Source organism: Rhinatrema bivittatum, chromosome 17 (genome assembly GCF_901001135.1).
Source record: "Rhinatrema bivittatum chromosome 17, aRhiBiv1.1, whole genome shotgun sequence".
Taxonomy (NCBI): Eukaryota; Metazoa; Chordata; class Amphibia; order Gymnophiona; family Rhinatrematidae; genus Rhinatrema; species Rhinatrema bivittatum.
In genome coordinates, this window is record NC_042631.1 from 18,070,664 (window position 1) to 18,097,112 (window position 26,449).

The 26,449-nt window shown below is 43.5% G+C and overlaps 1 protein-coding gene across 1 annotated transcript in view; it reads left to right on the forward strand.

Moving 5' to 3' along the window:
- The window catches only part of AGBL2 (ATP/GTP binding protein like 2), a 91,619-nt gene that overhangs the window by 27,347 nt on the left and 37,823 nt on the right, over positions 1-26,449 (forward strand). Inside the window, exons 7-15 of the mRNA XM_029582075.1 lie at positions 2,598-2,748; positions 3,564-4,346; positions 10,929-11,088; positions 12,749-12,875; positions 13,392-13,492; positions 21,129-21,259; positions 21,784-21,850; positions 23,275-23,412; positions 25,089-25,202. Coding sequence (XP_029437935.1) covers positions 2,598-2,748; positions 3,564-4,346; positions 10,929-11,088; positions 12,749-12,875; positions 13,392-13,492; positions 21,129-21,259; positions 21,784-21,850; positions 23,275-23,412; positions 25,089-25,202 — 1,772 coding nt within the window. The remainder of the gene's footprint in view (positions 1-2,597; positions 2,749-3,563; positions 4,347-10,928; positions 11,089-12,748; positions 12,876-13,391; positions 13,493-21,128; positions 21,260-21,783; positions 21,851-23,274; positions 23,413-25,088; positions 25,203-26,449) is intronic.

Sequence of the window (26,449 nt, forward strand, 5' to 3'; positions counted from 1 at the left end):
TACTAGCGGAGTTTGCACCAGTGCAGACAGTCTTTCTGGTTCTCCAGCTCATTGAGTTGTTGTTTTGGTCTGGCAGTTTCCTTCTGCTCCCTGAGGCTTTCAGCTCAGTTAGAACCGGCTTCTGTTATGCTACAACTTGGGTTTTTTTTTCCCCCCCATTCACAACTACTCGGTCCTCCCATGTAGCCCGGCCATCGCAGCAGTCAGGGGCTGCCCAGATCATGACCTCCACTAGTTTCAGATCTGCATGCACTCTGTGTCACCATCATACGATGTCTGGGGTGTCCTCCCCACAGGGGCTGTGAGTGCTGTCCCAGGGTCATTGAATTTTTAAGATGAGATTTCTTGGGCATAGTGTTGGGTACGCTAACAGATCAGGAATATTATGCTTAGATGTTGCATGTGAGCTTCTGAAGAGGGGGATGTAAATGACTTTCTTACCTGCATATAAGGAAATGAAGCACAGGGTCCTGTAAGTGACATTGCAAAGGTAAAACAGTGTGACAATGGCAGAGCCCAGATTTGAACCTTTCCCTTGACCTCAACTCCAACTGGTACATCACACCTCGCCTATATATTAAAAGATGCCAAAACAAACACAGAGTTGGGACATTTGCAAAAAATCACCCCTTCCCTGTACGTACCCGGATCAGTCCAGACAGTGGGTTGAGCCTCCTGTCCAGCAGAGGGAGACAGAGAAAAACTGAAAACGTATCCTTTATCAGGACAGTGCTCACCCTGCGTCCCTTCAGTATTTCTCTGTCTCCCAGCAGAGGCAGGCAGTTGAACCTGCGGTTCCCTCGCTTTCTCTGTTTTCCACACTGTGGTGATTTCTTTCTTTCTCCTTCTGATTGTTTCCAGGATCAAGCAAGTATTGATTAATTTCTATATGTAAAAAAAAAAAAAAAAGAATTTGAAGGAAATCAAACTTCTTGTCTATGTGAGACAGCTCTGTCTCACAGCTCTTACAGGGTCCCAGGGGGGGATTTTCAAAAAATCACCCCAGAATGCCAAAGGGTTGATTCTTTTCTGTACTTCACTGCAGCTAGTCGAAGGTAAGCTGGCTGACTGGCAGGAAGAATGCTATCATGACATTTTGAGAAAGAAACAAAACCCTGTTAGTCCTGGATCCTCTTTTTTTTTCTTTTGTTTTAAAAAAGAGATTTTGCCTTGGAGTGAGCTATGCTTTGGTCCTTAATTATATCTAATACAGAGCCTTTAATGATTACCGTGTGATCCTTTCTTACATGTAAACTATCCAAAGTATAGAATGTAAGGCATAACCTGCAGGTATAACCCCGTGGTCTACAACAAGCCATAACCTATAAGGATTGCTCCTTCCATGCCATAACCTGCACAGATTAATTACCCTTTTTAAACTGTGGCCTGCAAGCATAATCCTTTAATCCTTAATTCTTTTCAAAGAATGGATTGCAAGCATTGCATTTTAATTCATAAAATGCTGTAACATAGCCCTCAGAGAGTATCCATTAGTTTTTAATTCCATCCTACCCAAAATCTGCAAGATTTATCCCTTAATCATGTCCAAGTCTTCATCTGCCAGAATCATCCTATTTTTTTCATATTTGGGGAAACATTACTCCAACCAATTTTGTTTACCTTCTGGGCAAAAGTATAGGGGTAGATGTTCAAAGGGTTGCGCATGTAATATACGCGTGTAACCCCCGAAAACCTACCCCTGTGTGCGCCGAGCCTATTTTGCATAGGCTCAGCAGCACGTGCGTATGTCCCGGGGCTTCGAAAAAGAGGAGGGGCCGTGGGCAGGGCGGTCCGGGGGCGGGGCCGAGTCCTCCGGCACAGTGGTCTGTGGGGGGGGATTTAGTTAGGGCTGGGGGGTGGCTTAGATAGGGGAAGGGAGGGGAAGGTGGGGGGGGGGGCGCCGAAAAAAAAGTTCCCTCCAAGGCCGTTCCGATTTCTGAGCGGCCTTGGAGGGAATGGGGCTCCCCTCGGGCTTGGCAGCGCGCGAATGTTATAAAATCGGGTGTATATTTGTGCTCGCCGGTTAGCACGCACAAATGTACCCCGTGTGTGCTCCTCTAAAAATCTGCCCCACTACGTCTAAACAGTTTTAATAAATGCTTTTTTTTTTTTTTTTTTGGTTGGGCCTCATCATTTCCTCCTGCACCTTTGGACTTCCAAGTCGGTTGGAATCGGGGCTAGGATCCTGCACCATGAGGAATTTCTTCCTCTGTTTTACATCCACTCCCAGCTTCCTGGAGTCCGGTCGTTGCCGTAAGCACCCTCAGCTGGGGGCCATACATAAACCAGGGCTTTTTCCAGATCCTAAATCCTGGCCAGCCTGGGGAGTGGAGGATCTGGTATTGACACCCATGGCACTGCCATGGAGCCTGCTCAGTAAATGCACTTTAACACTCACATTTTATTATTGCAGCCTTCTTGGCTTCCTACGTAGCTTTTGTGGAATGGCAGCTTGGAAGCAGGTAAACCTCAGCACTGCTGCTGTTTTAAGGGTTCCCACAGGGCAGACTTACTCTTTCTGGGAATTTGACCTGTTGCTGAAGAGCAAAGCAGATAACGTCGAAGGAGTCACTAAATTCTTATTCTTCTCTTGGCAGCAACCAAAGGATCCTATTTTACTTGCTCCCAGATTGGAGGCAGCCGCCCCCCAGGCAAATCTCCTGCATTCACGTTATGGGAGCAAGAAGACTCCGTTCTTCAGTTTGAATCACGTTTTGAGAGTGGAAACCTTCAGAAAGCTGTCAGGGTGTAAGTAGGCCTTGGCTGAGAGCTCTGCCGATCTTCCAAACTGCTAATCGTTGATCACATTTAATGGCTGGATTCAAACTGTCCAGTCTTCACTACTAAAGTCTAATTCCCTGTATGTACCCGGATCAGTGCAGACTCCTGGGGTTATTCATCCTTGCCAGCAGATGGAGACAGAGAAAAGCCTCGCTGACACTGCTTGATGAGCCCTAGTGCCTCCTTCAGTCGATCAGTATTTCTCTGTCTCCAGCAGATGGTGGCTGGTGCATAAACCTGCAGTCTTTTTTTTTGCCTTTTTGTTTTTTCGGGTGAGAGCAGTAAATGGGACAAATAGGACCTGCACAAGAGAGAGTGAGAGTGATTTTCCCTGGGGGGAGTTTTATCGTGTCACTGACGGCGATGTGATTCTCCCAGTTGTACCATATAGTGAGATGTTATGACTCTCCCGGCTGCGCCACATGACACAGCATAGTTACTTTCTTGTTACTAATGCTCGTAGTATGATAATAACTTCTCCAGCTGTACTGCATTCCTGTGAGGCCATTCTAACCTCTCTCCCAGGTATGGTGTGCCTTGATGCCTTATTAAGGAATCATTATAAAAACTCAGCTGAATAATGTGAGCTGTGGTGAGGCAGCAATGTTGATTCTCCTAGTTGTCCTGCCTCTTAGTAGGATGGTGCTAATAATGCTTGTGGCGCTGTTGCATTGCCGTGCATAGTGACAAGGCCCTTGCTTACCTAGAGTCGTGGAGGGTTGGTAAGGATGACTTTCCTTTCTCAGAGTTATCTTCATCTTCCGATTTATATCTCTTCGCAGAGGTCCTTATGAGTATGAACTGACCTTGCGCACCGACCTGTACACTACCAAGCACACTCAATGGTTCTACTTCCAAGTCAGGAACACAAAGAAGGGTATCCTGTACCGCTTCTCCATCACAAACCTGATGAAGCCTACAAGTCTCTATAGCCTGGGGATGAAGCCACTGCTGTACTCCCAGAAGGATGCCCAGACAAGGAATATAGGGTGGAGGAGAGTGGGTGATGACATCAGCTACTACAAGGTCGCCAATACCCAGGAAGGAGCGGCCTTCTATTGCCTCACTTGGAAATGCGAGTTTCCTCAAGACGATGATGTCTGTTACTTTGCTCACTGTTACCCCTACACTTACTCGGACTTGACTCGCTACCTTCTACATATGGCTAATGACCCTGTCCAGTCGCAGTTCTGCAAAGTTCGCACTCTATGTAAGACGCTGGCTGGCAATACGGTTTTCCTGCTCACTATCACTTCCCCGTCACAAAACCCCAGAATTTCAGCATCCAAGAAAGCAGTGGTGGTGACGGCCAGGGTGCATCCGGGGGAGACCAATGGCTCCTGGATGATGAAAGGCTTTTTGGATTTTATCTTGAGCGAGTCCCCTGATGCTCGTCTCCTAAGAGACATGTTTATATTTAAAGTGGTGCCAATGTTAAACCCCGATGGAGTAATTGTTGGTAACTATCGCTGCTCACTTGCTGGACAGGACTTGAACAGGAATTACATGACCATATTGAAGGACTCCTTTCCATGTGTCTGGTACACCAGGTCAATGATCACGAGGTAAGACTTAAGACTGTAAGAATGTCGAGAAAAAAAAAATTGTGTTGAAAGGCTTCTTGGGCTGCAACAGTGCTCCTGTCTGTGAGGTGGGCGATCTAGGTTGAGATCCCTTGTCTTGTGGGGGTTAGGGTATTTGGTGGGGGGGGGGGGAGCACTGGTGACTTATTGCTGCTGGGTATATTAGGACTTTAATGACCTTGCTGTTAGATGAGACCACCCATCCAACCCTCTTCAGTGTCAAACTAGGAAGTGCCCAGAGGAACAGCCAGAAACAGTCAATGAAAGAGAAATTGCACCTTCCTGATGCTTTAGGCTCTCCTCACTAAGGCCTGCATTATATTGGGTTCTCTGCCAGGTAGTGCAGTCCTTAATCAGGATCCTCAGGTTCTCAGGAATTCTTAGGAAACTGTATGGGGTTGGGGGATCTCGCAAGGGACTAATGTGGGACACCAGAGAGAAAGGAAACAGTAAGTGCCTAAGATTATAATCCTGTGCTCCAGTGTAATTCTACTGGAAGAAATACATTTTCGTCTCTCCACTGTTCTTTTGATTGTGTTTTGGTTTTTTTCCTCTCTATCAAGATGTGTGTGTGTGTCACTGGCTGCTGCCTCGACCTTGCATGACCCACTGACAGTTTCTGGAAGACTCTGCTCAGAGCCAGGCACGTGCCTTAAAGACATGAGGGTTTACTTCACACATGCAACTTTCAGTTCCTTTCCTAAGATACCAGGATTTTCCCAGTAAGATACTTTGGTCAACATCTGTAGGCCAGCCCAATTTCCTAGGACAATATAGACCTTACTTTTCAAGGATACTTTTTTTTGCAGATTCTAAATCCCTAACCACAGGCAATGGGCATTTCTGCATTTGGATCGGGGTGGGTCCTTTTCTCCTGGTTCCTTCCCTGGCTTTGCTGGAAGGCACAGTGTCCTTTTCCTTAAAAGCATGCTTGCTCCATGCTGCAGCTTTTTTAATCAGCCTCAGCTGTGCCTCTCAATTGTTAACACAGCTCTCTGTAGCTCCTACCTCCCCATAATTGGTTGTCCGCCAAAGCTCTCCAAACTACATTTCCCAGCAGCCCTGTGCTTCCTCTTCCTTCCAGCTTTCCGATCCCCCTAGCCAACTCTGGTTTACTTTTGTCTTTCCCCCTGAAAGCAGTGCTCCACCAGGACCTCCCTGCAGAGCTCCCTCTGCCTTCTAGAGTCTCTAACTGTCCTGTCTGCCCAGGCTGCTTTAGCATGCGTGAAGTCCCTGCTTCATCACAGTGTGTGTTTCTTGTGAAGATAGCTTTTGAAATGGTTGCATAGGCAACTTGCCAAGGGTGCCAGATAGCGAAGGCGCTAGTGCTGTCTCAAAAGGGGCATTGCTATAAGATTCTGCCTACCTTCTCCCCCCACCCCGCAACAGAATCTATAGGGGGAATCTGATCCTGCTCTCTGGTGCTATCTGAGGTTGCCAACATCTTAAATCCGGCCTTGATGGCGGCACTTTATTATGATTAGTGTACTGGCATTATGGCTTCAATTTTCAAAACAAGGCGTGAAATTGCAGAGTTCATGGGTCCTTTGGACTTTGCTCTAGTTCTCACACACTTACTTTCCCTTTGAAAATTGCTCAAGGAAAAAATGCGCAGAGATATTTGCACCTGATTTTTCTGCAGAATCTTTTTCCCTGAAAAAAATTAAAAAAATAGCATAGTTTTGAAAATGCCACATTCTGCTCATTGACCTAACCCCACCCTGAGAAGGTCTCCATGAAATATGGGTAAAACTGTGTTTTATTTGGTGAATGACTTTATTTATTTATTTAAAATCTTTTCTATACCGTCGCTAAGTTATCTACCATCGCAACGGTTTACATGCTGGCACATAAATTAATGTAGGGAAATTGTACTATTGTACATTCTAACGGGTGCCGTCAAAGGTTCAGTTACAATAAATCATTAAAGACAAATAATTGTTTAGTGAAGTAGGTCATGACCGGGTGTACCAGGAAGGTACTGTTTACGGGTAAAATTCACTATTCATAGTGTTACAATTATGTTTATAGTGATGTGTAGAGTTCATGGATTCCTCTACTGCACGTTACTAATTGATGTGTATCGGTGCTCTTCTGCCTCTTCCTGAATGTTCTCTAATTTCCCGTCTCTTTATAAAATGCTTGTTTAAAAAGCCATGTTTTTAAACTTTTCTTGAATGTTTTGAGATCTCTTTGTAATCTGATCTCTGTTGGCATTGTGTTCCAAAGTGTGGGGCCAGCTAATGATAAGGCCCTTTCTCTCACTTGGGTTAGTCTTGCTGTTTTTACTGAAGGAATGGTCAATAGTGCTTTATTTGCTGATCGAAGGTTTCTGTGTGGGACGTGTACTCGTAATGCTGTGTTTAGCCAGTCTGATTTTTCATCATGTATTAGCTTATGTATGGTGCATAAGGCTTTGTATTTTATTCTGTGTTATATGAGTAGCCAATGTAATTCCACTAGGGTTTCTGCTTTATGGTCCCTCCTTCCTTTTCCAGTTAGTATTCTGGCTGCAGTGTTTTGTAGTATTTGAAGTGGTCTTAATGTTGTATTTGGGAGACCTAGTAAAAGTGCATTGCAATAGTCAGTGCTGGAAAAGACCAGTGCCTAAAGTACTGTTCTGAAATGATCTGGTGTTAGTAGTGGTTTTAGCCTTCTGAGGATCATTAATTTTGCATAGCCCCCCTTTACTTTCAGTGAAATGTGTTGTTTTAGGTTGATTTCAGGGTCCATTATTATTCCAAGGTTACAAACTTTTTCAGCTAGTTCAATTTTCTGGTTGTCCTTGAGGATTATTGGAGTTTGGCTGATTTCAGTATTTTTTCGTTCTAAGTGTAGAAATTCTGTTTTATCAATATTAATCACAAGTTCCATTTGGTTTAGTAGCTGTCTTATAATGTTTAGGTACATGTTAGCAAGGTTTAGTGTTTTCTCTAATTTGTCTTCTATGGGAAGGATTAGTTGAATGTCGTTTGCATAGATGTAATGTATGATTCCTAGTCCTGCAAGCAGATGGCATGAGGGTTGCAGGCAGGGCTGATCCCTGTGGTACTTCTGTTTTGAGATTGACTTTTTCTGATAATACGTTGTTGACCTGGACTTGGAAGAACCTATTTTTTAGATATGAACTGAACCAGTTTAATGTTTTGTTGTGTAATCCGATTTCTTCTAGTCTATTTAGTAGTATTTTATGGTTTACTGTGTTGAAGGCTGCTGATAAGTCTAGCATTATTAGAATGTAGTGTTTACCGCTGTCAAAACCTCTTAGAATGTTATCTGTTAGCGAGAGAAGTAGTGTCTCAGTGCTGTAGTGCTTGCAGAATCCGTGTTGAGATGGGTACAGTATGTTGTTGTCCTCTAGGTGTTCAGCGAGCTGTTTCTGAACTGTTTTTTCAATTAGTTTAGCTATTATTTTATTTATTTATTTAACACTTTTCTATACCGACCTACATGGTTAGATGACCATATCAGATCGGTTTACATCGAACAGAATAATGGAAGATTTGATACTGGGCGGTACTTGTTCAGGATAAGGTGGTCACTGTTTTTTTCTTTAAGATTGGTTTTATAATTGCTCCTTTCAGAATATCTGGCATAGATCCTTCATCTAGGGATAGGTTTATGATCTTAGCTAATGTATGGGATACTGTATTAGCTGATTTTTTAAGTTCAAATGTTGGTATTGGGTCGATTTTGTGTGGGGCTGGGTTAATGTTTTTTAGCATGTGTACCACCTCCATCTCGGAAATCTCAGTAAACAAAGACCATTGTTTTACATCTCTTTTTGGCATTTTAATTTCTTGGTTGGCAGTGATTGGAAGTTTGTTTCTTAGGTTAGTAATTTTTTCGTGTTAAAATTTGGCGATTTCATTACATTTTGATTCTGGCAAATTTTGTGGAGATTCTAGTTTGTCGTTAGTTAGGTTTGATACTATTGAGAATAGGGTTCTTGGATTGTTAGCAAACTTTTCTATTTTATTGCTGAAGTATTCTTTCTTAACATTGAGAATTAGTTGTTTGTAAAAAGCTAGATGTTTTCTGTTTTGTTTTTTCTCCATCTTTTTTCCATTGATCTGAGAGTCCTTTTTGTATTTTTTACTTTTTCATTATGCCAGGGGTTGTTTTGTATTGTTACCCCCCATAATTATCACCGCAGAAGTGGACTTTTAGAAAATTGTCCACTGTATGTTTGGTTAAAAGTACATGTGTAGGTCCACCATGGGTGCCCTTTTTACTCGCAGACGGGGGGAGGGGGAACGTTCCTGGAGTTTTTTAAAAATAATTTTATATTTATAATCCAAGCAACAGTAATTTACACAAGCAATAGGGATACAAACACAGAATGACATAACAAATGGAGCCATACAGATATATGGAACCTCGGATTTATGATTATTTTACAGCCTGTGAGGGTGAAAAAGAGAGAAAATAAAACTGGGCATGAAAAAGTTAATAAAAAAATGACAATCCAGGGCCAATCCTACTCTTCTGCCAGAACCGATCATATTTCCTCTGCGCACCTTTTACAGAATATGATCATTTTTCAGTGCTAGTGATTGTGGATCTGGCAGCTAAAAGCAACTGAGGCCATTCTGTTTCTTCCTTTTGGTTATTAACGAGCATGTAATTGTTTAGGATTTGAATATATTAAAGCCTCTCCCACATCACCACTTAGGACATAGCTATTGCTTTATTTTTTTCAGGTTTGAAAGGCTGGGATGGGCCAGGTTTGATTATATGTATGGCAGGTATGGTCAGTATTAATATTAATACATTAGATAACTCAATTAAAGAGTTTGGCAGGCCAGTGGACACCCATTCCTGCTATGTGCAATTTTATTTCTAAAAATAAAAGCAAGGGGTGGTTACTGAGAAATCTAAATTCAATTGAACATGAACTTACTGTTCACCCAAAATCCATCAGAATTATCATGTTTTGATAACTTAGAGTGCATATTTTCCACCATACATTTAATGTGTGTGAAATAATTGGACTAGCTCGGCAGATGAGAGAGCAAAGTAGGTTCGCTATTCGTAGCCTATGCAATGTTTTAAGTTCCCCATACAAGCCCTGTCCGCTGATTTCCAAAGAGAAATGACTTTCCTGTCAATCCAAGCCTTCATCCAAGACAGCCCTACCGCCCAGTGATAAAACTGTACATTAGGGAAGGCCCATTCGAATTACGCGCATCCTTTAGCATTTTCCACCGTGTGCGCCTCCGGTTTTTCTGTCGAAAATCCCTGGCACAAAATTAGCAGGCGCAGTTGTGAGCGGGTGCTTATTCTGGGTTTCAAAATGGAAGTAGGTGTGGGATTTCCCTTTGAGTACTAATGCAGAGTCCCTGGGTGAAAAGTACTTCCAGACTTGTGCGTCCAGTCCTTAAAACTGACCCTTGCAATTGTCCTTTGGACATCAAGGAGCAGAGGGCTGTGCTCTGCAACATATGCACGTGCTGCCTTGCCAGACTCTTTTCACCAGATTTCAGCAAATCCTCTTTAACGAGTTAGAAAGCTAAGTGTCTGGAAGTTAATTCCATCGACGGGTTGGGGTGACATTATGGACATTGCTATTTCAGCAGGATTTGGGGATGGCGCTGACGACTGAAATCCGTAGACGTGCGACTGCGCTGACTTGCTTGCAGCTGCTTTTCTTCCCCATTTCCATGTCTGGCTCTCACGCTAGGTTCCCATCTTCTTGTGGCTGCTGTATTTCCACCTCTACTTTCTTTTACACCATTCCTAGACGTCTCATCAGCCTCTCGGCTGCAGTCATTGTAAATTATTTGGACAATTTACCATCCTTACCACAGGAACATTGTGTTCACTCTGAGAGGCAGTGGTCCATTAATTTTGGTCATTTTCAGAATGTGTTCATTTTCCATTCCCCTCCGTTTTATGATGTAAGCTTTATAACCTGCAAGCTCCTAGAGGTTATTAAAGAAATTCATATTACGTTTTTTTTGTGCAAGACTAAGATGGATGGAGTTCTACTCATGGGGACTTTTATTTTTTCTGGGCTGCTGTTGTGTCTTTTGGCTGCAGAGGAGGAAATATGTGGGGGTATAATTGAGAGTAGCAGTCTGTTGAGATGGGGAAAGTTGGTCTGGTTTTATAATTTAGCAAAAATCCCAACTTTGATGTGAATTTCAGTGCAGCTTAGTACTTTGGCCTCAGTCTATGAAAGCATAACCAGAGGTGAAAAGACTAAGCAGACCATGAAAAACATCTGGTTTAAGCACATTTTGCTACCTTTAATGGCAGTTAGAGCTGCTACGACCAATACGGGTATCCAGAGACAATTTATGTGGGTAGATTTAGCTGCGTGTTACATAAGTGTCGCTTTTACCTGGAGAAATGCTGCTAATTATCTGGCTAAAAATAAGCTGGGTAAGTTACACCGTTAATCCTTAACCGCACTGCGGCTTTTAAATAGCCACCCTATAGATTTTATAAAATAGAGATTCTAGCATTACTCGCAAGTGCTCTGTATTTTATACACAGACATTCAATCTCCCCATTTGAAATGGTTGCCTGGCTTCCTCATGTCTGTCCTTTTCCTTTCAGGCTGCATGCCGAGCATGAAATCCTTCTCTATTGTGACTTGCATGGACACAGTCGTAAGAACAATGTCTTCATGTACGGCTGTAGCAGTCCAAATCACTCAAGACAGAACCTGAAGGAGAGAGTGTTCCCCTTAATGATGAGCAAAAATGCATCTGACAAGGTAGTGTGGAGGGAGAGCACGTCAGCGGAAGCTCTAGGAGAGAGGCGTGCTGTCTCGGAATAAATAAATAAGGCACAGGAGAGGGTCACGCTCTCGCAGAGTTTCGGCTTTAATCCCCATAGACTAACAGCCTGAGTAACTTGAGTCCAGCTCCGACCAGGAGTTACATTTCCAGTGTGAAGAAACCCCGAGTTTCTCAGGATAATGCTAATCTGTAGGGCTGAACCCAGAGTTTGTGGTGCGGGGGTCCTGTTCGCAGAATTTTTGAGTATAAAACACAATTTGTGCACACATAGATCAGGTTTTCTTCCCATAAAGCATGTTTTGCATGCAGAGAATATGCTTTGAGCACAATTTTCTTTTTTTTATCTGCACAAATTGTATTTTGTGCACAGAAATCTTGTTTCATGTTCAGAAGATGCTATTTGTGCACACATAATGTTTTTGAAGTGCATATTTTGGGGGTTAGTGTGCCTTTTTAAACTCCAGTTGCTTTAGCATCTCATTAGCTTACCTCATTAGGAGGTAATCCAGTTTTTACTGTACAGGTACATTTAGTTCGCATCTTGTACTCGCATTTTATTATATCAGGCCACTTCGTACTGGCTTGGCCGCAAGGAGAATAAAATCTGCGCGCCAAAAAATGCGCGCACATTCACAGGTCAAACTGAGTGCACAGCCCAGCGCGCCTTATTACATCGAGGCTTTTAGCTCTTTCAAAAGAATTCCTTCAAAGGCACTAAAAAGGAAGGGGGGGGGGGGGAAAGCCAGAATCTGAATGAGACTAAATCATCTCCAATGTAGTGCATTTATTTGGGAACACCACCTATGGCAATGCCAAGCAGGAGCCTCCGAAAGGTAAAAACATGCTGGAAGATATAGTGAAGAAATCACTTGAGCTTACCATCCGTAACGTCACAGACAAAGAGAGGGAAAGGAGGACATCCTGGCGTGGAAAATCCGGTGTCACAAAATGGCCTAAATTTGTAAGGAGAAATTTGCAGAGCCCTCGGCAGGAAGCCCTATCATTCTCATCCATCCCTACCCCTTTCTTCAGTCCTTCATAGTGAGCTTGATGAATTTTTGCTGATAAGTGAGTTTGTATTTGGAGATGTGAGGGCTTCCTTGCTGGGTGGTTTATCTTCCGCAATGTTACATTTTTGCTGTATTAACTTGAAGGGGATAAGCATTGACTTAATTTTCTATATATATTTTTTTCATATGGAGCAACTTTTATTTTTCACTTAAACCACGTTAGATCACAACTATTTATGTGACATATGGGGGGGACGGGGACACATTTTCAGCTAGCTAGCTTTCTGTTTTATGCACATTCCTGTTTGTGCATGCCTTCATAGGAATCGCAACTGAAAGAACATGTTCAAAGAGCTATTTCAAAAGCTATGATGGTGCATGAGTCCTGCTCCTGGTTCTAAGAGGAGAAGGCTTTAGGTAGCAGATAGGGTGATCACTTGATTCGACGTCTTAAGGAGTAGGTGGCCCAGTCCTGCTAAAACGCATCCTTGGAGTTTACCCGAGATGTGAGAACTTGGTCCAGGAGTGGCTCACCTCTCGCTTAGGACTTGCATCAGTAGATCTTTTGCTGTCTCTGTCACTTCAGTGCCTGCTTCCAGTTTAACGTTTCTGGGTTTCTTTTTAGTTCTCGTTCAACAACTGCAAGTTTAAAGTTCAGAAATGTAAAGAAGGAACAGGAAGGGTTGTGATGTGGAAGATGGGAATTGTGAATAGTTACACCATGGAGTCTACATTTGGCGGATCCACTCTGGGTAACAGTTCTTACCTCAAGGCTCTACTTATCAGCTTTAGAGAGAACAATAATATTGTATATAATGCTAGTAGCATACATAGTATAGAGTATAATGACATGGTGGCAATGTCTCTGATCTGAAAAGCTTGTCAGTTTCCCTGCCCCCCCCCTAAGACAGTGAATGGGAAGAAGCCTTAGTAAATCAGGCTCTGAGGGGGGTCTTTTACTAAGGCTTTTCTCCCATCCTGTGTCTATGGGGGAAAAGACTTAGTAAATGACTCACTAAGTTTGAACCTGAAGAGGATTAGTGACTTGCATTAGGAGAGAGGTACAGGGATAGCAAATGAAAGCCCTGTATGATGTTTGCTGCCGCCATGCCTCCACATGTTTGGAAAGTTTTAAGCTGTAAAATAATAATAAGCTCTCTGGGGAAGGGACTTTTGTGGTGCTTGAATCCTTATCATCATTGGACAGCACTGCATGCACCATGTAGCTTTCTAAAGATGCTAAGCATTGTTATTACGTTTTTTTGTAGGTAATAAAAAGGGCACCCATTTTACCACAGCGGACTTTCGATCCATGGGCCATCACCTTTGTGATACGTTACTGGATTACTGTGATCCGGACAACTCCAAGGTCACTATGTATTTACATATTTATAATTTTCTATAATTATGGTGAATTATCCTTTACAATTCATAAGCTAGGCAGGAAAGCAGTAGGGAAATGTGAGTCTGAAATGGTCTGGGAATCAAAATGGTGTTACAGAATCAGCTGGGCACTGGCAAAGGCACCAAGAGTCCTTGTGTGTATGAGAAAAGGTGATTAACAGTAGAGAAAAGGAGGTAGTGTGTGCTGTGTATGAGATCTTGATAAGGCTTTATGGAAAGTAGTGGGTAAAATGTTGAGGTCTTAACTGGCTGGCTAGAGCGTGATAGAAGGTTAACCATGGGATAAACTGGTTTAGACTATTACTACCTTTTTTAGGACTTGCTTTCATTATGTTTGAGCTGATTCCCAAAGGAGAAAGAGAGGCCCATTCCCTCGATGTTACATAGGGTACCAGCGGCTCCTCCTTATTACAATATTCAGATGAAATAATTGCCAGATTAGATGTTAGCTGTGTTTCAATACTACTTCCACTACCTGGGGAACTTAAATCCCTAAGAACTATAGTAGATAGCGCTATAATATCAGTATCCAAAATAGGCTTGGGTGGGGGTAATTAGTACTTGGACTCAGTGAGGCTCCTAATGACAACTGGTCTCTAAAATGTGCAGGATAACATGTTGGTCCATCGGGCCTTTAGTAGGGACCAAGATGTCGTAGAGAAAACTTTTCCCTTCCTTTTTTTACCCATAAAGAGCCAAACAATCAGTTTCAAATTTGGCAGAAGGTGCACGCCCCTTCGGCGTGTGGCTTCGGCAGTGTTGCGCAGTGGCTGCACTGATTTTAAAGAGGAGGAGGACGTCCTCAGGTGATAACGCGATGCCACTCGCTTTCAGCATTTCCCTCATAATGTGGGCTAGAGTGGGGTTATAGAATATGTTGCTTTATTTGTGTATTTCCTAGTTGCTTTTCCTGTTATACTATTATTCCTGAATTTTTTTTCATTTTTGTTGTAAATGAATTAAACTCTTAAAAACTTAAACAAAATAAAAAAACAAAACAAAACATGAATACCTTCCCTTAAGGTGAAGATTCGGGGCTTAATTTCTTAGGGAGCGGCCTGGAACCTCTACTTCCTTTCATACTTAATTGGCAGAGCAGCCTGATAAATCTGATTGGCTTATTTGATTGGGTGATGAGAGAACTGGATCATGGAAGAATGCTTGATGTGATTTACTTGGATTTCAGTAAAGCTTTTGATCCGGTCCCACATAGGAGGCTCATGAATAAAATGAGAAGCTTGGGTGTGAGCGCCAAGGTGGTGGAGAGGCTTACTAACTGCTTGACTGACAGGAAACAATGCGTAATGGTAAATGGGACCCGCTCTGATGAGAGAATGGGGCTAAGTGGAGTGCCTAAGGATCAGTTTTGGGATCAGTATCTTCATGAGTGATATTGCAGAGGGGTTAGAAGGAAAGGTTTGCCTTTTTGCGGATGATACTAAGATCTGCAACAGAGTAGACATGCCTGAAGGAGTAGAGAGAATGAAAAGAGACTTAAGTAAACTTGAAGAGTTGTCAAAGATTTGGCAGCTGGGATTCAATGCCAAGAAGTGCAGAGTCCTGCATCTGGGGTGCGGTAATCCAAAAGAGCTGTATGTGATGGGGGAGGGGGGGGCGGCGAAGGAAAGGGACCTTGGGGGATTGGTCTGGCAATCTGAAGGTAGTGAAGCAATGTGACAAGGCGGTAGCTAAAGCCAGAAAGATGTTGGGTTGCATAGAGAGAGGTTTAGTCAGTAGGAAAAGGAAGTGATAATGTCCTTGGTGAGCCCGTATCTCAAAAAGATTAGAGACAGGATCAAAATGGCCCAGAGGAAGGCAACCAAAATGGTGTGGGGTCTGTTTCAGAAGACATATGAGGAGAAGCTGAAGGACTTAAATATGTATACCCTGGAAGAGAGAAGGTGCAGGGGAGATATGATACAGACCTTCAGATACCTGACAGGTATCAACGATGCATAAACATCAAACCTTTTCCCGTGGAAAGGAAACAGTAGAACTAGGGGGTCATGAAATGAAACCAGGGGGGATGGCTGAGAATCAATATCAGGAAATATTTCTTCATGGAGAGGGTGGTGGATGCTTGGCATGCTGTCCCAGAAGAGGTGGTGAAGATGGGAACAGTTAATGAATTCAAAAGTGCATAGGACAAACACTGCGGATCCCTAAAGGGATGGTGTAACATTTCTGCATGGGGGTAATCTGCACGGAGTGGCAGTTCCTACCATACACAAATCACCTGGACTGGATGGCATGCATCCTAGGGTACTGAAGGAACTCAAAAATGAAATTTCTGATCTATTAGTTAAAATTTGTAACCTATCATTAAAATCATCCATTGCACCTGAAGACTGGAGGGTGACCAATGTAATCCTAATATTTAAAAAAGGCTCCAGGGGTGATCCGGGTAACTATAGACCAGTGAGCCTGACTTCAGTGCCGGGAAAAATAGTGGAATCTATTCTCAAGATCAAAATCGTAGAGCATATAGAAAGAAGTGGTTTAATGGAACACAGTCAACATGGATTTACCCAAGGGAAGTCTTACCTAACAAATCTGCTTCATTTTTTTGAAGGGGTTAATAAACATGTGGATAAAGGTGAACCGGTAGATGTAGTGTATTTGGATTTTCAGAAGGCGTTTGACAAAGTCCCTCATGAGATCCCAGGGTACAGGAGGTCTTGTAAAAGGAGGTTGAAGATTTAAAAAGCTTCTTATGAATTGAGATTTATTTATTTATTTATTTATTTATTTATAGATTCTTTTATACCGCGGTACGTATAGATATACATCACCTCGGTTTACAGTGAAACAATAAATTAGCAACAGGCTTTACATATAACAGTTTAAACAGTAAAAAACATTTAACCGCAACAGGCTTTACAGAAACATTGGGTTCATGGGTAATATGTTATTAAAGAGATATTAAAGGATGGGAAGCAATTGAAGAACTTTTTTCTTTGGCACGATAAGCAGCTATGGCGCTTAAATGTACTCTTATGGATGATGTTGCCAAGCCAGATTCAGAGAGTTGGAGTAAATAATTGAGAATCTGTTTTGGTGAGGAAACGAAAGGGTTGATGTCCAGATGGTTTCACCAACTGCAGTAACGTTTCCATTTGAATGAATAGTTCTGTGAAGTTGATGATTTCCTTAATGCTATGATAATTTCATGAATGGAATTTGGAAGAGCTAAGTCCTGCAGTACTTCACGTTCAACATCCAGGCAGTTAGGCAGAGGGAGGTGTGGAGAGGGTAAAGGAGGGAACCTTCTTTCTGGGTTAAGAGATTTGGATCCTGACCTAGATACATTAGCTGGATCTTGAAGTACTGTACTAGATATGCATACCACGGTTGTCTCAGCCATGCAGGAGCTACCAGTATGATTCGGGCCTTGTCCTGAATCGCCTTCTGGACTGTCCTCGAGATTAGTGGTATTGGAGGAAAGGCATACAGCAGACCTGTTGACCATGATAGGAGGAAGGCATCTTGTGTCCCTCTGAGATGGCTGAACCAGATGGATCAAAATCAAGCTACTTTGCAGTTGTGTTCGGTTACGAAGAGGTCTTTGCAAGGGTGACCCCATCAATGAAAAATCTTGTTGGCCACTGACTGGTCAAAGGACCACTTGTGAGGGTAGAAGATCCTGCTGAGGCAGTCTGCCAATGTGTTTGCCATTCTGGGCAGGTAAGTTGCCCGCAGAGATATCAAGTTTTTGATAGCTTATTCCTATATCCCTATTGCTTCTCTGCAAAGGAGCCAGGAACCTGAGCCTCTTTGTTTGTTCACATAGAACATGGCTACCTGATTGTCCATCTGGATCATTAAGCTTTGGCCCTGCAGAAAGTGACTGAACGCCCAAAGAGCGTATCTTATGGCCCTGAGTTTGAACAAGTTGATTTGGTAGGATTTCTCCTTCACTGACCAAAGGAGTGAAGGGGATGGGCTCCCCAGCTCTGTGTGGATGCGTCCACAGTGAGGATTAAGCTGTGGGGGAGTTGCTGGAGGGGGGCTCCAACCATTAATACTCCCAGCATCAGCCACCATTGTATGTCTCTGCGCATGGAGTTCGATAAGGTTACTCTTGTGTTTAATGGTTGGCAGTATTGGGTCCATTGAGTTTCAAGCCCCACCGGAGGTGGCACTTATGTGGACAAGTGTCGGAAACTACATGAATGATAGTAGCCATGTTTCCCAGCATCACTAGCATCTAGTGTACTGTCACTACCGATTTGCGTAGCAATTCTGACCCAATGTGATGTGTTTGTGAGATTCTGTCCTCTGGTAGGATTGCTTGAGATTGTATGGAGTCTATTCTGGCTCCTCTGAATTAAAGTATCTGGATCAGTTTGAGTACTGACTTCTTGTAGTTGATGAGGAAACCGAGAGATCCAAACAATTGATTGTTGTGTGAAGGTGGGCTTGAAGTGTTACTTGGTTGGGGAAAACTATCAGCCAGTCATCCAAGTAAGGAAAAACCTGAATGCCCTGGTGTCTTACATGAGCCACTGCCAGAGCCAGACATTTGGTGAAGACTCTAGGAGCTGAGGAGAGACCAAAGGGGAGAATCTTGTATTTCAAATTTACCTGGAAGCATAGGAATTGCCAGTATGAAGGATGTATCGGAATGTGAGTGTAGGTATGTTTAGGTCCAAAGTACACATCCAGTCATTTTGTTGAATGAACAGTAGGATCGATTTGAGGGAAGTCATCTTCAACTTCTCCTTTTGAAGGTATTTGTTGAGGAATCTCAAGTCTAGGATGGGCTTGAGACTACTCAGACGTTTCAGAATGAGGAATTATTGGGACCAGTTAAATGGCTTTTTGGTGGAGCAAAGCTTGAACTTCCTGATCCAATAAAACTAGTTGAGATGCATCCTTCAAGGGAAAGGTGAGAAAGTGCCAGCTTGATCCTGAAATTTAGATGGTACCCCCTCTTATATGATCTTTAGAACCCATTTGTCTGATGTTATGAGTCCCCCATTCCAAGGAAAAATGGAGAAACCTGCCTCCCACTTTGATATGAGGCTGTGGCTGGGCTAGACTCAAAAAGATAGAGAGGTTTTAGAGACCGACGGCTGTGATGGTTTCTGTTGTCTGTGGTCTCTTTGATATCCCCTAGATTGAGAAGACTGGGACTGTGGTCGAGGTTGTTGAAATTGCTGGTATGTTTGTTATCAGTAGGGTTAAAACTGTATGATTGCTTTTGGTTTACAATATTGGGAGTAAAATAATTTTGCCATAGCTTGGACATCCAATGATGTCGATAAGGACTGTACTGCTACATTCTATTCCTTTATTTGGGACACTGTGTCCTTCAACTTATCACCAAATAGATTGTCACCGGAACAAGGAAGTCTGCCAGTTTGTCATGAACATTCTCCCTGATGGAATTGGAGCAGAGCCATTATATGCATCGGGCAGCAATGGAGGTAGTGGAGGTACAGAAAGATGTCTCAAAGGATTAATTTACTGCTCTGAGCAGATGCCATAATCCCTTTTCTAGATCATAGAATGGTTGGGCAATTAACTGTTGTCCTGTCTCTGATCATAAGAAAGGTTTCAGTTGCTGTAAACACTTGTATCATATAAAATTAGTGCTGTTGAATTTGGGATGTTAACATGGCACTTTGAAATACTTTTTTAGCGAAATTATCGAGGAGTTTTTGTTCCTTCCCTGGAAGAACAGAAGTGTGTAATTTAGATTTTTTTTGCACGCTTCATTGCTGACTTGACGATGACTGATGCGTGTGGTAGATTGACTACTCCGTACATCGAAGATTTCTGCAACCTAAACTTTAGATCTAATTTTCTGGAAACGGGAAGATTTGTATATGGGGACTTCCACATCTTTGAAAGCACTGCATCTAGAATCTTATGAGAAGGAAGTGCAGATGGTTCAGCCAAAAATGCTAGGATTTTCAGGATACCAAAAACTTCTGCCCCAGTGTTTGGTAGTTTTTGAACCTTGACCTTTAGCAGGTTACCTAGCTTCTTGATTAAGTGTGAATAAGTCAGATCCTCTGGTGGAGACGAGTGATCTGTGGGTTCTTCTGGAGGGTCTGATGGAATATCTGTTGAACTGGAAGAACCCTGATGTTCAGATTGTCGAGACGCCATGTCGGGTTCCCCCAGTGAAGGGGCTGGATGAAAAGGCTCCTGATCTTTCTCCTCAACCAACTCTGGACTATGGATAAAGGAGAATAGATTGTGGATGATTGAAAAAATCTGCTCCATGGCTTGTCGAGATTGGCTCAGTGGAGCTGTTTTGGGGCCGGAAGTTTTCCAGTCGAAGATGTGGAAGAGTGACCCTTGCTTTGAGGATGTATAGCCACCGATAGTATATCTGAGAGTGGTTGACTTGGGTTCCATGAACCTTTATTTGGGCTAGCTTGCTTAGCTCTCACGGAAAGTGCCTCCTGGAGATCAGAATCTCTACCGTGGGAATGGGCAGAGAAGTCCGAAAAAACAATGCGGTCTTCTCGATAGGTGGAGGACCTGGAATTTATCGAAAGAGGTTTAGAAGGAGAAGACCAAGGTGGTTAAGAAAAGATGTCCAATAATGGATCAAAATTACATGTATGGTCTGGTGACTTTGAAGTATCCAACCTTTTCTTCTTGTGAGATCCTTGGAGTTGTTCATAAGCTGAGAAAGGTGACTTGCGTCTACCGCTTAGTGAAGACGAAGCATGCATTGTTTGTTGTGTCATACCTGTGTTGTGTTGTTGATGCTCTTGCTCAAAGCTTCTTGTTTTGCTTCATAGCTTTGATGGAGTTTTAGATGGTGTTGAAGCGATGCTAGAATGCAAGGTCGCTGATGCATCATGCATCATTGACCTCTTCGCCACTAGCATTGATGAGTCGTGCGAGGTGGCCCTCTTGGCTATGTGATTCGAAGCATCGTAGGCCGGAGCGGGAGCAACTTGACTCTTTTGGGGATGTTTGTGTAGATGCATCACAATGGCGCTCCATTTGTTTCCCTGAAAGCACAACTCCGTGATCGACATGTTAATGAGCGATGTTCAATGATGCCTCTATACTCAAGCGCGAATGCTCTGTACCCCTTGGCATGGGTTTCTGAGGTGCGAATGTGACCTTTTCATCTGAAGCCCTCTTTTACCCTCAAATTGGCAATTTTATGTGCCCTCTGCCTTTGTACCCGTGGGGATATGCGTCCACAGTCACAGCAGGACGCAATATCATGCTTCGGGCCCAGACAGATATAGCAGTAATTGTGACTGTCATTGATGGATATTATATATCTGCGCTGACAATATTTAAAACCCGATTTCTTTGGCATCGAGTATCAGCACTGAAAAGTTATATTTAGATTCGCTGCGTGAAACAATTCTCTGAAATATATAGTTATAAGCTCTGAGGAGACGAGGAGAGAGAAAAACCATCTGTGCGAAAGTGCGGAAAAATTAAGAGTGAAGAGATTGATGACGTGCTTTGTGTGAGAAATGCCACGAAGGTGCAGCAAGAGTGAAAGCTCTAAATGCTTGGAGAGAAAGAGAGTCCGTCGGAGTGCTGTCTGATGAGGTCACCCAGATAGCATGGCTAATAGACGGCAAAAATACAATTAAAGCATGTCTTCTCCACAGGTATCACTTTGCTTCTCAGAGCTTCAGAATCATCTTCGACAAGAAATCTATGAAAAACTCCAGAAGTCTGGAAGAGAGATAGATCCTGAAGCAAATTTAAGTGACATCTCCGTGTCGGACATTGAATCCAGGTAAAAAGATAAGATTCCAAAATGACAGTGTTGTGCCTGAAAACGTTGCCAGCGAGTCCCTCCAGCTTGCTGATTCTCTGGCACCAGGGGTGATTTCAAAATATAAATCAGTTGGGATAAGGCTCCACAGCTTTGACCTTCTGTTTCTTGATGTAACTTCCTTGTCATTTTGCTCTCTGTGCATTGATGCTTTATACGTTTTAATAAGAGCAATTTTAAAATAATATATTAATGTTGCTTTGCGATATCATCTTATGGTAAGGGCGATTGGAATGATTTTTCTTTGATGTAACAAAGTTCTAAAATTCAGTTAACAACTTTCACGATATATGGCACCGATGTCATAGACACAAAAGTACAAAATGAGATTGCTCTATGACACCTTGTGAAACACTGTGTCCACAGATTCTGGGGCATAATTGTTTGCATCAGATCCTGCCAGAACTATCTGCTCAGCCTGGTAGCGGTAATAGCAGTTGATTCATATAAATAAAACAAACCTCCTCTGTTTTTCCTTGCAACAGTACGAGTGGGTCTAACAGCTCCGAGTCTGATGGGCTGCCGGCACATTTAGTCCAGATTACGAAGAAGGTAAGGCTAATGGGTCTGCACTTAGCAAATGACGAAGTCAATTAAACAATAACATTCTGACTGGGGGTTTTTTTTTTCTTCTTAACAAAGTGCCACCCCATCAGGAAAGGATTACCTTTCTTTTTTGGGGGGGGAGTATTTCTTGCAGGCCTGTCTCTTAAAAAAAACAAAACACTGAGGGGTAAGTTATCAAAGAGAACTAGACACCTTTGTGGACTTACAACTTAGGTGCCTAGCTCCCTGGCAGGCCGATACAAAAGCTGCCCTTGGATACGCGTTTTCCCTTACCCCTTATTCAGTAAGGGGTGGAAAACACGCGTCCAACCCGCGGCACCTAATATTTATTTATTTATTTATTTTTAATTTTTATATACCGAAGTTCTTGTATGGACTACAAATCAATCCGGTTTACATAAAAACGAAGAACTGCTCAACAGAGAGCGGAGCTTTACATGGAACCGAGGAACATATGGAACAGTATAACTGATTGACAATTGATTGACACTGATTGACCTAATAGCGCCCTCAACATGCATGTTGATGGCCCTATTAGGTATTCCCGTGCGATACAGAAAGTAAAATGTGCAGCCAAGACGCACATTTTACTTTCAGAAATTAGCGCCTACCCAAAGGTAGGCGCTAGTTTCTTCGGGCACCGGGAAAGTGCACAGAAAAGCAGTAAAAACTGCTTTTCTGTGCACCCTCCGACTTAATATCATGGCGATATTAAGTCTGAGGTCCCGAAGGGTAAAAAAAAAAAAAATAAATTTAAATGGGCCGGCGGCTGTCAGGTCGAAAACTGGACGCTCAGTTTTGCCGGCGTCCGGTTTCCGAGCCCGACGCCAGCAAAATTGAGCGTCGGCTGTCAAACCTGCTGACAGCCGCCGCTCCGGGCTAAAAGACGCTATGGATGCGCTAGTGTCCTTAGCACCTCCTTTTGCCTGTTTCTACCGCACCACCTAATTTAAATACTGAATTGCGTGCACCGGGAGAGCGGGTGTTCGTCCGCTCTCCCGCGGACTTTACTGAATCGGCCTGAGAGTTAGAAAATTGCTCCAGGCGGTGGCTGAAATATAGCCCCATTGTTTAGCAGTGAATAGACATACATTGTATTTTTCAACTATGCCTACGTATTTTTGAATGCATAGTTGGCCCTCAGATATACTGTTTTAACCTGTGTACCTTGCAGCTACCTGGCTTATTGAATATTGGCCCTTAAATCAGTCTGAGGTATGTTGGTACTCTTTTCACTTCTGTTCGCTAATCACATTATCGAACACTAGGGAGTTCTACATTCTCCAGCGTTGCAAGCTTATGCCTTCATGTTTGGGTTCCTTGGAGAGATGATGCGCCCATTTTAGTGCAAGGAGAATAAGAAAAGCGCATGCAAGTTTCATGATGGCTCTCCTTTACTTCCTTAATAGCGTAAACAGAAGAGAAAATGCTTGAAATCAAGAAAGGAAAGAAACAAGTTACATTTCAATTCTGATTTCAACGGTGATTTCAGTCGCGATTTCACTGGGGATTTCATCCAGAAGACAAAGTCCCAGGAGGAGAAGGAGGTAAGAAAGGCTGAGTGAAGGAGCCCGTTTGCTGGAGCCTCATCAGCTCATGAAGTGGCGGAGGGAATTTTCAGATACAAACCATGCAGGCTCTTTTAATGCACAGTTTGTAGGCACATTTTTTCAAAGAGAAACTACCCAGGTTGTTTCTTTTTGGAAATGAGTAAGTGCAAGGTCTGTGCATTAAAGTCCGCACTTTGCACTTTCTGTTTCTGTGTGGCGGTGAGGATGGGGGGAGGCACAAAGCAGAATGCATACACTTGGAAAGCTGTTGTTTTACTCCCACAGATTGCTGCCTAAAAATACTCCTGCAATGGAAGCTGGATCCTTTTCAGCTGGGCCATTTTACCTGGGCAAATGCCTTGTGAAAATTGACCTTTAAAATCTGTACTGCGCTGGCTCAGTGGCTCCATAGGTGGCGCCGAGTAATGCCAGGTGGAGGGACCTGAGCCCAGACTTCTGCTCCCTCGATTGGCCAGGCCTGGGGGTGTCCACAGCGCATCCCAGTCATCGTGCAATAGAGACACCTAGTGGTCAGCTTTAGGATGCATACATACTGACGCGTGGCGCCCGGCCTGAGACTGGCGCTACAGTGAGTGGATTAAAGTAAGTTGTGGGGGGATAGGAAATCGGGAGAAATTCCCCAGGTGCTTGCAAATGGTTCTCTGCCCCGGTTCCAGCTGAGCTGGAAACGCACAGGAGTAGGAGGAAGCTGCTTGGTTAAAAAAAAACAACCCAATTGGATTTATACAAAGCAGGATCATCTGAATAACAATTCTTTCTTCTAGAGCAGGGGTGGACAGACTTTTTTTTTTTTAGAGGGCCACGTTAGCGGTGGTGTCCCCTTCCCAGTACTGACTGAAGAATGAGGGAGAAGGAGTTACCCTTAGAGCTCCTTGGGCCTCCTTCCGGCCAGCCCTGCAATCAGCCTGTAAACAGTGGATTTTACTTTTTCTTTTGATCACTGTGAGTGACTTCTGGGTTTGCCACTGTCACTGCTTGCTACAGGACAGTGACGAGAACCAGAAGCGAGGCCCAAAGTGATAACAAATACAAGGGAAATGCATTAACGGTGGTTAGTGAGAAAATGGAAGCCAGTATCCCTTGTGCTGTTTCATGCGGCATTGTCCATATCAGCTACTTTGAGATCCTTTGCTGGCATCATTATTCATTTTAAATTGTGTTTTAGGATGTTGTACATCGCTTTGAGCAATTGAAATAAGTAAATAAAGACAAATGATTTGTTTCTTTCCTGCCTTGGGTAGGGCGGCCCTCTTTTCTATCGAATCCCCAAATTCTTATGGTCTGTGCACCCAGATTGCTGCCATTCACGTCCATTCTCTAACGACTTCTACTATCTGTCACTCTTTCTTTCACATCTTCTGTAGCCCTGGTCCTTGCTGCTTTTTGAATGTTATTTCTATGTTATCACCCTGCCCATTCTCTCTTGTTCGTCTGGCTTTGTCTTTCCTCTAGCAGCTGCTGATGGCTGCTCATTTCCCTTGCAGCATCCTCTCTCTGCACTGATCTGCCAGTGTCTCATTGCCTTACCATCCCATCTTCCCAAGATGTACCCCCTTCTCCCTTGCCTGTCTGTCTCAAGTCACGTTCGGTAAAAGGTTGACACTCCCAGAGGAAGAAAGTTACTTTTGTAACCATGTTATTCGCTTGCACAGATCAAGAAACGACTTTCATTTTCTGCAATCCACCACTGTCCAGTTCTGCCTGAGGGTAATAGAGATCAACTCTCTTTATCCAAGAATTTCAGAAGAAATTATTTCACTGCAAAGGTAACTTAAAACATTTGAAAGCACATGTCTGTTTCAGGATTTGGGATATTAGAACATAAGTTCTTGTTCGTACCCCAGATCAGTCCAGACGAGTGGGTTTTGCATCCCTACTAGCAGATGGAGGCAGAGAGCAAAAACTTTTCTGACACTGCTACATAAGCTAGAGTGCCACCTGCAGTCCCTCAGTATTTCTTTGTCTCCAGCAGATGGTAGAGGCGCAAATCTTGTAGTCTGGAGATTTATAAAAAAAAAAACAACAAACAACCACCACAAAACAAAAACAAAGGAAAGAAGAAGACAGAACATGATTTTCATGTGAGCTCCCTGACGTGTTAGACATCTTCGTGGGCCATTCCTCAGCTGGAGCAGGGCGAGCAAGGGGTTGGTATCCCTGGTTTGCTCAGTCTGAAGTTAACAAAGGGACTGAAAGCCAGTGGTTCTGGCTTCCTCCTTCCCCTGGGGCTGTTCTCGCTAGCCCTCCACCATCAGGAAAGTATTCCCTTTCTTTTTTGGGGGAAGTATTTCTTGCAGGCCTGGCTCTTTAAAAAAATTTTTTTTTGAGACAATGTGGATGTAGACGCTAATCAGCTGGTTGTCAGACATCTGGGAGAGGAGAAGAGCGAGCGGCTGAGGCCCACTGGGCACCCGGATCGGGGGGCTTCAGTGTGAACTGTTTGCAGGCAGGTTTCTTTCGAGCAGGTGTACGCATAATGACAGTGGCCGTGGGACGTAGCACGTGCTGCAGGTTCGGCAGGGAGAAAGTGCACGTCTAAGGGTAGATGCACTATGCGGCAGATGTACCTCAGCAGGAGAAGGAAGCTCAGCCACTGAGGCAATGTGGGAAAAACGAGCCTTCCGATTGGCTGCAGCCAGCGAGAGAGAGCTTGGCTGACAAGCAGGGGAATGGTGGCCATTTTGTTACCGATGGCAAGCAGCAACAGAAAGCTTTGGGGGAAGGGAGGTACCCCACCCCCTTTATCACCGGTCGTTCTTGTTTTCCCTGCAGACCCAGAGAGCAATGATGATGCTGGGGAACCCATGGGGAAGCTTATTTTCCTCTGACTTTGTTCTCTTAAGTCTTAAAGCTTGTTTAGACTAAAAGGGAAGTAGCAGGCAAGCACACTCCTCCATTGGGACCCCAGGAACAGGCTCAGGTGGGCAGGTGAGACTCTTCAGGAGGATCGAGTTCTCATTTGCATCTGCTAGGCCTTAAAGGTCATTTAAGTGGTGGTGATGATGATGTGGAT